Below are 15,591 nucleotides of genomic sequence, written 5' to 3'. Positions count from 1 at the left end.
ATCATGTTTCTATTTCAATTTCATTGGTCCGATGTGTGTTTGCCTCCGTGAGGATAATGAAAGGCGCCGACGCTCTTAACCTGCTGCAGCAATTCCGGATCCAAGGCCAGCGCTTTGTACAGAGCCCGCTTCAGCTGCCTGTACTGAAAGTGCGGGGCGAAGGGCATATCCTCGAAGGCGAGCATGAGCAGGTTGCCCGCCTCATTGCCCACGGCCAGGCAGCGACCACAGTGCGAGAAGCTGGAGAAGCAGAATATATAAAGATCAAGGAAAAGCGGGCAATGGGTTTATCTAGAGCCAACCAGAAGGTGGTGTAGTGAATCTTGGCATCTATCGTGGTGGATGAGACGGGCTTCAGCGTGCTGTTGCGCAGGTCCCAAATGTCGATGGTGTTGTGGCTAATCGAGACTAGAATGGTGGAGTGGGTGCGACTCCAGCGGGCGCAGTGCACAGGCGACAAATGATGCTGGAGCGTAATCAGTGGCAACAGGATGCCAGCCATCCAGATGCGAATGCACCTGAAAAGGATTAGGATGAGGCTTAAAATTCTATTTGGTTTCTATGACAAGCTGCTGACCAATCACTGCCACAGGTCAGATAAAGTTTTGGGGACCAGGGTGAGAAGTCCATGCAGACGGCAGGGGTTTCATGCACCTGTTGCAGCTCCAGATGCTGCAGCGGATAGTTGGTGGAGCACTTGTACATGGTGCCCTCATCGGTGAGCACATAGTAGAGCTCACTCTGCAAAGGATCCAAGATGAGTTCCAGGCACTGGACATATCGATTGGCGAGTAGCGGCACACGCTGTGCCGGTTGAGTGATGCTAATCCCCTCCAGCTCGGCTTCGGCACGCTGGAAATGCTGCTGCTCAAAGCCCAAGAGATATGGACTATTAATCAGCTGGTACTTAATCACAGAGCCCGATTGCGAGGCAGCGAGGAAGGGCGTTATATTCCCTTCTGCAAGGACGTCACCATCGCTGCGCGGAATCCACTTAATGGCCGTCACCGGATCAAAGTAGGGTGAGCTGCTACGCTGGGATCGAGCCAAAGCGGGTTGATCCGGCTGTGAGATGTCACGAACCTCCACATCGCCGTTATGCAGGCCAATGGCCAGCAGCTGGGGTGATCCTGGCGAGAATTGGACCACCACAACGGGCACTGGGTAGTTGTAGCAGCGTTCCGGGTTCACAGGATTCTTTATGTTCCACACGTAGACATAGCCACGTCGAGGCTGCTTGCCCAGCTTCGCACAGGTATAGATGCCATAGGAGACGGCCATAATGTCACCATTGCTGGGACAGAAACAGACAGAAGTGACTGCCTGCCGCTCTCTGGACAGCGGCGATGGTGCACTCAGTCTCCATAGTAAGTGCAGGCGATACTTGAACTTCACATCCTCGGCGAGCGGATCGGGTGGTTGCATGTTGCGAAAGCGTCGCTGCTGCGGCTCAAAGACATTACTTGCCAGGATGCGCATGGTGATCATCAATGCCAAGCGGAAGTTAGGCAGCTGATTGATCTCCACAAATTGATCAACGCCTCCAACACGATAGGTGGTCACCTCCATCTGCTGGGCGCCCTCTATGGGGACACTTTTTGTGGACGCCTCCAGATCCTTGTACGTATCGAACATCTCAAAGTTTGACACGTAGGAGCCCACCTGGTCCGTGCACAGGCGTTCCGTATTGACCAAGCGGGATTTCAGCAGCGGTTCGATTGTTTGCGTATCCGCTTCGACGGTTCTTCGGCATTTGTCGATGCCCGTCAAGAGCTGATCGTAAAGCTGATTATCCGCCAGAACCATTCGACCCTCCTCGGTGTCCAACTCGGCCGTCATGCTCGGTCGCTCGAAGAGCACCACAAGTGGCGTCTTACGCAGCAGCACTTTGATAAAGGGTGTGCCCTGGCCCTTGGCAGATTTCCTTGCCGTAGGCCCAAAGCTCACGGCTTCAGCTTTGGACGTCTGCTTATCCACGCCCAATTGCAGCTTATACATATTTATCTGGATAAATTCGAAGTTGAGATTAATATATAGAGATGTTCCCTCGCCGCTTCATATACTCACACCCAGGGCTATGTCATCCAGGGAGGCGCGCATTACGCATTTCGTGCTGTATTCAGGCGTACGGAACTTCTGCATCGATAGCTCCTCCGTCGCAGCTGTCTTCATCAGTGGATGATTTTGGATCAATTGGCTGAGCTGCTGGAAATCAGCAGCTCGATAGTCCTTGTTCAACGGCCTGGACATCGCAGATGCTTAAATTTTTTATTACTGGATGATGTTCCTTTTGGTGTTCTATACTCGTTGCAGGAGGGAATTACAGGGTATATTGCGGCTATACCAATTTTTCAGCTGAAAAGCTGCAAGCGACTGCTAAGCTACGGGTTGATTCTGATTTAAAAACATTATCGATAAATACTTAGTATAAGTAAAATCGATAAGTATCGGAGCTAAATAACTGTAAAAGTCAGGGACTGGTATATTTAAGCTATAAATACAAAGACTAAATTGATACATATTATATACAAAAAGCCGTGAGCACACTAATGTTGAACATTTCTATTTTGTTCATCCAAATCGATAAAAAATCGATCAGTAAATATCCATACAATAAGTACTGAGGACAAAAGCCCAAACAAGTTAGAAATGTATTCTATATCTCTTATGTCCCATTTCTTCACTTGCAGCTCTATACAGGGTATCTTCTAGTTGGCCACTCTCTCCCATGGCACTTTTACTTGTTTGTATTTAAGTTAACATGGCAACGCATCGTTGCCACGCGCCTGTTGCTATACGGCAGTGCCACATATTGTTGCGCAGCTGCACACATAAATATTCATAAACAAAATAATTTTCATTCACGCAAGCGCAAAGTAAATTAATTTGAAATTGTATCAAGTCGAAGCCTAACTACCCTAACAAGTAATCAAATTGTGTAATCGACGCCTGCCAATTTAATAATCGATGCCTCTGACCACTAATACAGCTATCGGTACTTTGACTATTGTGAACGTACTTAGGACTTAGGTTTCGTGCGTGATTTGGGCGGTTACATTACAATATTAAAATATATTTAAATATATACATTTTTATATTATATAAGTGTGATTGCCATACACTTCCGAAGTTTCGCTTGCTTCTAAACAAAACGCGTGACTAAGTGATATATAGTCGCTGCAAAAGAATAAAGATGAAGATAATAATGGCAATTGCATGGTTCACAGACGCGCGCAGTGCAGACGGACTGTCTATTGTGAATGACAAGACTTCCGCGACCCATACGCCAACGACAACAACAATAAGAGAAACAAGTACAAAGCAAAAACTTTGTGGTATGACCTGTCACGAAAAAAAAACAAAGTTTCGTTTAAAATTTGTATAGCAATTAGACGCATACCAAAGCAATTTACACACACATACACTCACATGTGTAGCAATAGAAAGGGTCTTTAATTCCGCCACAGCGCATAGAAGTCGAAGTAAAAGAAGTTGTCTTATGTTAATTTTGCTTTCTGCTTCGCTACGCTGATTCGCTTAATGAACAGGCCGCGGCCGCAGTCGTAGTTGGAGCAGCGACGCCGGCGTTGTCAGTGACGGCACAGCAAGTGCAATATGTCAAATAGACAGACGAAGCAGCGAAAAGAAAGACGTTTTCCGCATGGGGGCCAAAAAGCAGCCGCATTGCATGTTGGTCAGCAACAACAGTAACAGCTACAGCAACAGCAACAAATCGCCTTCGTTCACAATATAAACGCGTCAAGCGTAAAGCAATAAATGTGCAAGCGAAAAAGAGAATAAAATAACAGCGTAAAAGTTGCTTTGCGTGCATTATGAACTTTGCACGGGCGAGAGAGCAGGCAAGAAATGCGCCCGCTTGTTACACATTTTTTGGGCGAAAAATAAAAAACAGAATAACAAATGGCGGATGGCAGCGACGTTGCCGTCGGCGTCGACGGCGCACAGTGCTTAAAAGTGCAAATAGTGACAGGGCTGCCAGCAGAACACCCACGATTTGCATTTCTGTAAGCAATAGACATAAAAATATGAAGTTAACATTTTTGTAGGAATGTCAGGCTAGAAAAGCGTTAAATATGCTGTTCGATCTCTAAATTTATTGCCACTCGTTTTTAATACCATTGAAAAATATCCAACTATAAAAGTTTTTAATTGGCTGCATTTTACGAGCTTCTAATTGTCCACACCCTGAGCATCATAAAGTTTAACGGCTACAAGTTCATCTAGCATGTGCACACATAGAGTGAGAGAAATAGAGAGAGAGAGAGAGAGACTGAGTGAGAGCGAGATGGTGGTCTGACCCGCGTCTGTGAACCGTTTTACGTTCATTCAGTGCGCTTTTACACCTGTTTTATGCTTCCACTGGCCCCAATGTGCGTTCAGCGCCGCCAACGCTGACGCAGCAGCGGCAGAGCCAGCAGCAGCAGCAGCGTTGCGCTCATCGCTCGTCGTTGGGTGTAACATATTTTCTTTTTTCATTTTTCTGTGTTGGTTTTGTTTTTTCCGCGCTTTACCGCCGTGCTTTAAGCCCTGCGCTCACAAAACCGACTTTTATTCGTTAATTAAGCGTCGTGCGGCGCAGAAGTGCCCGCTTAACGGAAATCGAAGCTTTTTGCGGAAACTAAAAAGCGAGGGCGCTGCAAGCCAAAAAAACAGTTTTCGATTCTCAGCAATTGGGCACAAAACAAAACGCCACCTGTGGCAACACATGACAGGTGCCAACGACGCTGTCGCTGTCGTCGTCGTCGTCGTCGTTGACGCTGCCGTTGATGTTGTCGCCGTTGTCGCTTTTCACTCTTCTTTTTTCGTCACAGTTGCATTTGAACGCGGCACGTGCGCCGATGTGCGCTCCGGTTCCGATTCCGATTTCGATTCCAGCTCCAACTCCTGACGCGACGCGTGCGCAGGCGCTCATTTCGTAAACATTTGAATAATTATAATTTTATGCAAAATAAATTAATGTGTCTTGTGCGTGCCTCCCTTTGCGCGTCTGAGTGAGTGTTAAATGTTAACAAGATTTTGCAATAAGACGACACCCGCATTGAACGCATAATCGCTCGATCAAGTCTTATCAGCAGCAGCATCTCAAGCATCTGTAAAATGTTGTTTTGGAAACGGCTTTGTCGACCCCAAGGCGAGACAGCAACACCAGCAGCATCAACAACGGCAACAACAACAACAAGTAAGTTTTAAATGTAGCTAGCCACGCCCCCTTCATTATAAACGCCCACGCGGCGCCGCGCTTATTTGTTAAATATGCACAAACGGAAAAAATTTAAAAATCGAAAATTGGGAAAGAGAAAAATGTTTTTTTTTTTTGGGACTTTTTTTTCTCTCTTTTATGGCTGTACATGAAATCCGTGCGTCTCATTAGCATAATTTACATCTTAAAATTGTTTCGGTTTCTGTTTCTGTTTTTATTGACTGGTTTATTGATTTCATTTTGTGATTTCGTTCGTCCGCTCCAGAGCCCCAGACCCAAATATTATAATCGACTCGACTTGCCTCGCCTCGGCCGTCGTCTTGAGCCGCATAATAAATTACCATCAAATTTTATCACCTAACAAAAAGATGTGCTCGCTGATCAGACAAATGCGTGAAGCAGCTTTAATCCATTGAGCATTGAGTGAATAATATCATTTTTTATGTAAATATTGACTTTACTGAAGTTCTGGCCTGGCAAATAAGAGATTTATGAATGAGTTTGGCATGTTTAACATAATTATGCATATCGCACAGACTGCTTGAGATTTAGATACATTCGCAAGATCAATCTATTGAACTAGTTAGAGTGATATAGTTGGCATAACTAGCGACTAGAAGTTACCCTCGATAAGATAAGTTTGTGTCGAAGAAGTTCATTGTTATATATCTTATATTAATAAAGTTTATATATATATATATATATATATATATGTAGGTTACGCTCAAAATGTATTCTATGACTATCGATAATAATCGATCTTGGTGCATGCAGTTTTTGTATGATATGTCTGACTTATTAGTGGAAATATTTGCATTTAGAAACTAAATAAATTATTATTAAATTAAATAAATTAAATTAAATTGGAGAATCGATATTTATCGATCTTGTATTATATTAAAAAAAATAGATGTATAAATATGTATAAGCTTTTTATGCAAGGGGGTTTACAAATGAAATCCGATAGATAAAATAAATTCATTTACATATACATAAAAAAACTTAGAGACTTTGCTTACATATGATACCCTATGAAATGGGAACAGGGTATACAGAGAATTCTCTATCCATATAAGACATAGCAAATTAATAAAAATATCATTAACAATATATTTAGCATATAACAAAATGCGATTTGTGTTCTAGTCATATATCATGCCGCTTGGCATAATTACAGGGTATAATAAAAGAGCGTGCTTAGAGTTTGAACAGCTGAAGATGGCGTGGGTTGTATCTAAATTTGCATGCATAGCTTCAGCGATCAAATCTAATCATAGTTCCTGCCTTTCTGCCAGAGACTGGGCACGAGCTATATATAATTGTGGCTGGAGCAACGCTTACGCCTCGCCAGGCAAGCAACTGTCAGTTTGCATTGCCATGAGTTGGAGCACGTGGACCCAACAGTGAGCTGTTGTGGTTTTGTCAGCCGTTGCGACTCCTTTTCTACTTCAGCACTCCCTCTCTCCCTCTCTCTCTCTCGCTCTTTTTGGCCTGGGCTGTTATTTTGGTCAACATGACTTTGACTTGTGGTAATTTGATGTTAATGACACTCATCAGCAGCGACAATAACAACAACAGATAGACAGCAGTGATATCGACACCGACTGTAGCCTTGCCTCACACACTTGCCTTAGTCTCTAGCCCCTGCCCCGTTTCAACCTAGTCAAAAACGTCGCACACTTAACACGATTCCAGTAGATCGTTCCGACTTTTTTATGTGATTTCCTCGTGTGGCCCGCTCGTCTCCGCTGCCAAAGTCGTGGCGCATAATCGGCTTAGACCTAAGAGAGTCTGTCTGCCTAAGTCTGGGTTATATTTTGACTGTCTCTCATACTCACTCTCTGTCTCTGTCGCTGTCGCTGTCGCTGTCTCTGGTTATCGGACTATGCGCTCCATTTAGGCATTCTTGTTATTAGTTTGTGTCTTGAGTCTTCTGTTTTCAAAACGCCATCAAGTTGCATGTTTTATGCGCCTCGTAAAAACCGCGCTTCGATATGCGTATAAAAATGAGTTCAACATTTTGTTGTGACACTTTTTATGGCTGCCTCTTCTTATAGCATGACCTGCCAACGGTTGCCATAAATTTGTCACGTTATGTGATACAGGTAGAAGGACAAGCGTCTAATTTCCTGAAACTTTGCTTCGAATCGGAACAACTTTTAGTATTTATAAAGCTAATCAGTTAGACTAAGACTAACAGGGCTTAAGTAGAGATCCTAGCTTTCTACATGGCATACTTTATTTTAAGAAACCAAATCTTAGATCCTGGATCTATCGACAACAAATCTTTATTATGCTCCTCTCCAGCTTACAAAAGACTTAATGCCACGATAAGGCAGCTTAACTTCTCGCTGTTTTAGTAATTGTTCCATAACTGCCGTAACTCTTTGCCACGCCCAACACATCCGACAGCAACTTCTTGAAGCCAGCTCTGCTTTTACTGGCCCCCACAAAATTGTTCATAAATTACAAGCGAAAAACCGTCGCAATGGCCAAAAGCAGCACCTACACCATCATTATCAGCTTGTAAATAAAAAGACTTTATCAATCGTTAGGCCTTGGGCTTCAGGCATCAAGCATCTGGTATCGACCATCTGGTATCCAAGTATCCAATGGCCTGGAACCAACTCTCTCACCTAATAACATAAAAGTTATCGAAATGGCCAAAAGAGGAGTCTCTCTCTGTGTAGATTCAAGAAGAAGAAGCAGAGTCTGTCCTGACTGTTGTTGTTGGGGCTAAGTACAAATATTTTTATTTATGATTTTACAGATCAGCATATTGCTCAATAATTTTTATACGCCAGGCCACGCCAACAAAATAACTTTCAAATTATCCCCGCCCGTTTCGTTGAGCGGGGTCAGGCTGTAGGTGAGGGGGAGGGGGAGGGGGAGGGGGAAGGCGGGAGGAGGAAGAGAGGTTGGCCGCTTAAGTGCGCCAATTTTGAAATTATTGGCGGCTGCGTATGCAGATAATCGTGACCCGGCTGCACACACACGCAGTTTAATGGAAGGCAGACGGGGCAAGCGTAGGATCGAGGTTCAATTCCGAGGCTGAGCAATGCGGCCAATAACTCAAGCAGCGCCGAATTACAGTAGAAGCTCGATAAATGTGACAATTAGGCAGCAGACAGCGGCGGTCAGAAAAGAGAGAGAGAGAGTGACAGCGAGAGCGAAGAGAGAGGTGAAAGAGAGAGAAATATATGCGGAACGACTCTAAGATAGAGATAAAGAACTAATGAGCAGCTCAGAAAAAAGCGCTGTAGAGACATAAATTGAGAAAAGGCCGAAAGGCTTAAAATAAGAAGCAAGAAGAGCGACAGACGAAATGGTGGGAAGGACGATGGATAGATAAATGGCAGATGATGCGAGATGAAGAAAGGAGAAAAGGTGAGAGAGAGAAAGAAATAGAATAGTAGAATAGAATGGTAGTAGTAGTAGAATTGTTGTAGAATTGTAGTAGAATAGTAGTAGAAAAGTAGTAGAAAACTAATATAATAGTAGTAGTTATTGTAATAGTAGTAGTATTTGCGTATAATTGTAGTCGTTGTAATAGTAGTAGTATTTTCATATAATTATGGTTTAAATAGTAGAAGAATTGTCGAGTAAAGTAGTAGTTGTAATAGTAGTAAAATTATAGTAGAATAGTAGTAGCAGAGGGAATAGTAGAATACTAATAGCAGTAGTAGAATTATTGTAGAATAGTAGTAAACCAGTAATAGTAGTAGACTTGTCGAGAATAATAGTAGTTGTAATAGTAGTAGAATTATAGTAAAGTAGTTTCCACATTAACGAGTTTCGACTGTAATGAAAACTGCACAAATTGCTGTGCGAAAGTTGTTTGTCTTTTGCGCTTTGGGGCGCAACATTTTTTGGCTAGGTATTTGTATATAGAACTCGTATATCATGACACATTAAAATAATTTCTCTATTTGGCATAGTTTTTCCAGCAAGCAGCCTTTCTGAGTAGCCTGATCGAACACTATTTGGGGCAGCTTAATATTTTCCCATAAATAATGCGAGGTCGAGAGAAAATTACTTTAAAATTTATGGCATTTACCACTGGGGAATCGCGAACTGCACAGCCCTTCATCTCCATCCATCTCTCTCTCTCTCTTACACGCTGATTTGGCCCTTTTTATTTTTGCAATTTATGAGCCTGAGAGCGCACAGGTAAAGCCTAAAGAAGCTGAGAAGCTGCCTCCTCCTCCTACTCCGCCTCCATCTCCACCTTCAACTCGAGAGTTTTTTGCTTTGGCAAGTGATATTCGCAAATAACGTGTTTCGGTATGTTTTTTTTTTGTTTTTGGGCAAGTGGGCGGGCCAATGGATCTTGAAAGTTCGCACGATTGATGATCCACTGATGGAGCTACGGACATATAGACAGACGAACGAACGAACGGATGGAAGGACGGACGGACTGTCAGGCGAACTGACAGTTGCGATGACGCCGGCCTGTCACCGCACTGACATAGCCATTTATGTAATTACACGCGGCTCTGGCCGTATCACAAAGCGATCGCGATTTGCAACGCACCACACAGCACCACCAGCGCGCTGCACCACAGTGCACCGCACCGCCAGCTTGTAATTATTTTCTACTTAATCTTCATCACATGCGCAACATGTCGAAAACTTAAGCGAATTGACGCGCTGCATTCAGCTCCAAAAAAATCGAAACAAAAAGCCTAAGAGAAAAACGTGCCAGGTACCCACACAGCGTGCTTCACACCTGGCCATGGCATTGTCTTGAGCTTGAAGCCGTGCACTCATTTAACTTTCCTCATAGACAAGACTGCGGCTCAGCGTAACTAATCTGTCTTCCATTTAAATGAATTTGTAAATAATTAAGTGATATCTATACCTAAATTATATTTGATCAGATGATTAATGGGTAATCCACTGATTCCTAATCGATAATCAAATAAAACTGAATAGGTTTCTTTATATAAAACGCTTTAGGTAGAGTAAGAAAGAAAATACTAATTGATGAAGAATTTTCAGGAAGACAAGGCACAACTAGAGCTGGTATTCTTCTTGGTTTAAGTAATAGATGGAAGTTTCTGAACTATAGATATATATATTTCTATATATAGATATGTGTACTATCTATTCTATCATTTCCAGATGGTTTTTATATAGATAAAAGTCTATTTCCATGTATACGCTCGCCAACTCAAATCAATAATTTGTCGTTTATCTAGTTATCTATAAAGTTATCTAGATCCTATGTATTGCATAGTCAAGAAATCGATCATTTATCACTTAGATTTACTCCATAGTTAATGTGTGACTTGCGAAATCGATACAAATATTCATTAAATGCAGCGAAAGTTAAGCTCGTGATGAGCTTGGCTTCCATTTGTTGTTGCCTGTGTATGGCCACAATTAAGTGAGAACGATAAAGCATATATATATACCATATACAATCGCTAATAAAGTCACGTAATCAACAAATCACTGTGAAATATCACCGCCCCGTGATTTATCGACTGTGCAGCCCTGCGGGTTAGCTCCAAAAGTGAAAATGAATAAATGCAAAACGCCAAACGATCCTCCACACTGCCTTCACCTGCATCCAAGCACCTCAGCTGCCCTCGTCTTAAGCTGTATATCAGGTGTTTAAGGTCTGCCACAAAACAATCGCCGCATGCAGATGAAGCGCATGTGAACGTGCCTCAGTTATCATCTGTGGGGCAGTTGTTAAAGCTGTGTCTTCTGGCTCTTGTTCTTGCTCCTCTTTTTGGGATTTTGTACTTCTCAACCTCTGACCGAATTTCCAAGCGATAATTATCGGCTGGCGTGCAAATATGCGGAAAGAATTCCCCTTGGCTTGTTATTGTCTTTTGTCTTGTGTTTTGACTGCTGCTCTTTGATTCTCGGGCTTTGAGCTTTAAATGGAACTAATTAAATTTAGCGCAAAGCGCATTAAATTTCCTTATCCTGACCAACAGTTGTGCTGCTCAACTTGGCTTGCTTCAAGATCAAGTGAGCTTTTTTCAAGCTAACTACGGCTAGAAGTTATTAAATTTAGTTTATATGTTAGGTCTAAACTAATACAAGCATAACTATGTCCAGCTTTTTAGTGTGAGCTTTTTTGCCGAAACCATTTATATGATGCTAATAATTGTAGACTAGTTTTAACAAAGAAAAAGCGACATTTGTTAGCTTTTTAACCGCTAAAGCAGGCTTTTTTAAGAGTTAAGTTTTTGGTGAAAACCTAGAAATATTCTTATATATTCTTTCTAAACGTTGAAGAAAGTGAAACTTGTTTTGTAATATCTAAATATTATTTGAAGTTTTTCTTTGCAAAATATAACTTTTTTTCAGAGTAAGTTTTTTGGTCAAAATTTAATAAATGTATGCAACATTATAGCTTTAAAAATTCAGCTTGATAACCGTCAAGCCCATAATTTCAGCTCAGGAGAATCGCAGAGAAGGGCGTCCAAGTTTGGTGTGGATTTTTCTAGCAAGCAATGCTTAAAGTCTTGTTCAAGCTTATATAAATCGCAGTGTAGAGCTTCGAATATTTTACAATTTAAGCTTTAAATTTGGCTTTATTCCTGCCAACGGCTGGCTGAGGTTCCTCTTTAAATTTAGCAACACTTCAAAGCACACACACACACACACACATAAAGACGCTGGCACGCACACACACAAATCAGCATAATTGGGGCTTGCAAATCATTTGGGTGTCGCCCATTCACACAGCCTAGCATACGGCTCCCCAAATTGGGGCAAAGTCTTGCCTGTGTCTGTGTGTGTGTGGCTGGCTCGGATTGTGTCTGTGACTGTGCCTGTGCCTGTGCCTGTGTCTCTGCCTCATGCCACACTGATTTAGTGTCATATAAAACGAGTAAGTGAAGATTATGTTACCAGAATTAATTGCAGCCAAGGTGAAGGTAGTGCGGCCTCTACGTCACATGGGGGAAATGACAGTCGTTGTGCCCGAGTCGCTCTACTCTCGTTACCCCGCTTCCTCCCCACATGCCCTTGCGTGACAGCACGTGCTAAAGTTGAAGTTGTCTGGAACTCCTCGAACTTCTCTCTTGCTTATTTTGATAATTTAATTGAAAAAATGACAGGCTGAAGCCGAAGCCGTACAAAAAATTGACTCCAATCGCTGGGTACATATTGATTTTATGATCACTTTAGTGTGTCCTGCCCCCTGGGCGTGCTTTACCACCTGCTAAACGTCAGCTGCAGGTGTTGGCTACACTGATTTGGTGTTGTCTTGCTTTAGCTGAAGCAGAATAAAATATGCTTTATGTTTATATTAAGGAAAGGTAGTTAGGAGTTTATTTTGGAGGAAGTATTAAGTTACCCATGGGGAAGTGAGTCGAACGATATATTACGAGCGTTCAATAACTTAGTTAGGATACAATAAATGAAAAAATTTGCAAGGAACAATGGAATTTAAGGGAGTGGGGAAGAGCTAAAGAAGATTGTGAAAGGTATTGAACAAACTAAACTAAGTTAGGATGAAAATAATAGAAGGTTTTGTAATGGAGTACTTAAGGGCGAGGGAGTTATAGAGAGTGAGAGAGAAAGAGTGATAGAGAGAGAGGGGGAGAAAGAGAAAGCAATATAGGTAGGGAGTGAGCTTGGATATTCGATGAAGGTTTCTTGTTTCTTGTATACAAATATCTATATTCTTCGACTGTTCTTCAGCAAATAATCATCCACGACGCCCTCAGCCACAGGTTTCATACTTGAGGCTTTCCATAAAATATTCTATACAAAGGCATTTCACTACAAACCAATTTACAGTCTCTGTATGTTGTCTTACTTTGAAAATGCATTTCAGCTTCCCATTGGAATTTAAATCAGAAATATTTACTCAGAGCTATGCATAAATCAATCAATGCTTTCAGCTCGTATTAAGTAAATTTATTTGGTCGAATTATTTGCACAATTGATTCTTCTATTTAAATATGAATTTTGCTAACTTGAAAATATCTCAGACTTTGATAAATGCGCTTGGTATGCAGGCACAAACGACTACTCGCACTCATACTCGATATTCATATTCATATTTGCATTTGTGTAACGCAGCTGGCAACTAAACCAGATGCAGTAAATATTTGAGTTTCGGTTCAATGTTGAGCTCTCTCTGACCAATGCAAACAAACAGCTCAAACAAATGCCTGTGGAGCAATTTTGTTTAAGCTTCAGGCTTTAAATATTTAAATTAAATAAATTGTTGCTGGGGTCACATCAACAGAAGCATAAAAAAACGTTACAATTTAATAATTTGTCAAGTGGAAAAAGTGAACAAGTAAAAGTAAAGTAAAGTTGAGTTAGCTCGACTAGAAGTTATCTCGTGACAAGATGTGAGATGTGAGCTGTTAGCAGAATTTACTGGCTATGTTTACTTAATACAAATATTTCGATGTTTACTCTAAGCGTGAGAGCGCTTTAGCTGGGAGTACCCGACTAGCATATACCATGACTTCTGTGCAGAGCTGCTGTAGTAAACAAAAGAGGAATGGCTATAGAATATCGGGATACCGCAAACTTGATATAGTTGATGTAGTCATCAAGTTTTAGATTACGAATCAAGTAAAAATTCGAATTTGATTAATATCAATAAAGTTATATAACTATAAAAAATATAAATACTATAAACAGTTAAGAAAACGAAGATGAGAGGACTTACAGAGAGAAGGACGAGTGAAAAGACGGAAGTTGGCAGGTAGGATGGTCATAGGACGGACTATTGAAGGAGACACAGACGAATATGACTAAGTCGAGTTGCCTTCCTCCTTTTGCCTGTAACAAACAGTTGCTTTAAAGAAAGAGCTCGTGCAATGAATATGCATCCCGTGACTCGTGGCATGTTCTCACTTATGCTCATCACGCCCTTTGTCAAACCTCGATTAATGGGTATTCAAAATACAACTGGCAACATAGAAAACATAATATACCCCAGCACCTGGCAGCAGTCAATTTGCCTGAACAACTCAGCGCAGATTAACGCTTCAGGGATCTGCAGGGATCCCACCTCCCCTACAGCTCGCAGCCCAGCACACCTCAATCGTAAATCCTTCATAATTATATGCACGCAATTAGAAGGCACGCAGGCAAGCAACCCTTGCAGTACGCCATGCAGCCAAGTAAATAGCCGGTGGGGGCTAAGCTGCCTACCTCCCAGTCAGGAGCTCAGCTGAACGTGTCGTGAAAAACAATTACCAAGCACCACAAGCCAGTTGCAGAAACAGAAACAGAAACAGAAGCAGAAACCCTGTTGCACATACCCTCGGCCGCGTTTATGCCACCAATATTTGCCTGCTGCCTCCTGCCTCCTACTGCCTACCGCGCTCTGCTCCGACACATTACGTAATCCTTTTCTAGCAAAGTTGTAAGCGCAAATTGTTTAGATTCCATCTTTTCTCTTCTTCTTCGTCTGCTTCTTTTTGCAACATGCATTTTGTATGCCTCCATCTGTCGCTGCTTGTCTTACTTTCCGCTGTTTCCATTTCTTTTTTATTATTTTTGATAATTTTCCTTGTTGGATTTGCGCTGCGGAGTGGGAAGAAGAAGACGAAGCAAAGCGGATTTCGTGGCATATTTTATGAGCACAGATGTGCGCGTTCTACACCAGAGACACAAATGTAGACTGAGCTGACCCAATGGGTTGGTAGTTATGAAAACATGATGCCAAGGACTTGCAGCAATTCACGAATTCCAAATACCCTAAGTGTACAGAGAGGGACAAAGTCCACACATAGAGGAAGAAAGAAGAATGTCGACCTCAGTTTAAAGCATAACAAATGATATTATGACTCTGAATTTCTTTGAGATAATACTGTCTTTCTACTGTATATATTATAAGTGTTGTAGCTGAAATGTTGTAGCTTAAATTGAAGCTGAAGTGAAGCCTGAAAAGCGATAAACTTAAACCCGAACGGCCCATCGCCACCCAGCCATAATCAGTCTAGGACTTAAGCCCTACTCAAGCATAGACAGATAGAGCTTATTGGATGTGGCATATTGGTTACATGTCCAATTGAATCAGCTTCAGATTCAATAATGTATATGCGCCTCTGAAGGCAGCAAGTTTTTGGCCTGTTTATCAGCGCCGTTTCCCCATAGCAGCCTCCCTCTGATAGTATATGCTCTGAAATGATTAGCATATTTATATTGCTACTCCGAAATCACTTGAACTTTTACTTGTGACCTTCGATGGTTTTCGCTGTCAAGTCTTTCGCTGTTGTTGCTTTAAATGTAAATGCCTGCGAGAGACCTTTGAAGTGGCATCTAATCATTCTACTCGGCGGCAGTAACAACCCCCCTCAACAGGCCAGACCTGCCGCCCTGTCTCCCTGTCAGAACGCTGTCATGGTCCCTGGTTAAAAAAAGACAAAAGCGAA

At 42.1% G+C, this 15,591-nt stretch overlaps 1 protein-coding gene across 1 annotated transcript; it reads right to left on the bottom strand.

The window, feature by feature from the left end:
* Positions 1-20: 20 nt before the first annotated feature.
* Positions 21-2,501, bottom strand: LOC111595286 (WD repeat-containing protein 78). Its single transcript, XM_023308938.2, has 4 exons — positions 2,068-2,501; positions 578-2,004; positions 303-518; positions 21-240 (listed from the first exon to the last, which is right to left on the bottom strand). The coding sequence occupies exons 1-4, from the start codon at positions 2,248-2,250 to the stop codon at positions 21-23; spliced, it is 2,046 nt and encodes a 681-aa protein (XP_023164706.2). The 5' UTR covers positions 2,251-2,501.
* Positions 2,502-15,591: the final 13,090 nt, after the last annotated feature.

This window comes from Drosophila hydei, unplaced genomic scaffold (assembly GCF_003285905.1).
Source record: "Drosophila hydei strain 15085-1641.00,03,60 unplaced genomic scaffold, DhydRS2 tig00000243-arrow-arrow-pilon, whole genome shotgun sequence".
NCBI classification, from domain to species: domain Eukaryota; kingdom Metazoa; phylum Arthropoda; class Insecta; order Diptera; family Drosophilidae; genus Drosophila; species Drosophila hydei.
Note: the sequence above shows the minus strand (reverse complement) of the source record. Positions and strands in the feature narration are given on the sequence as shown.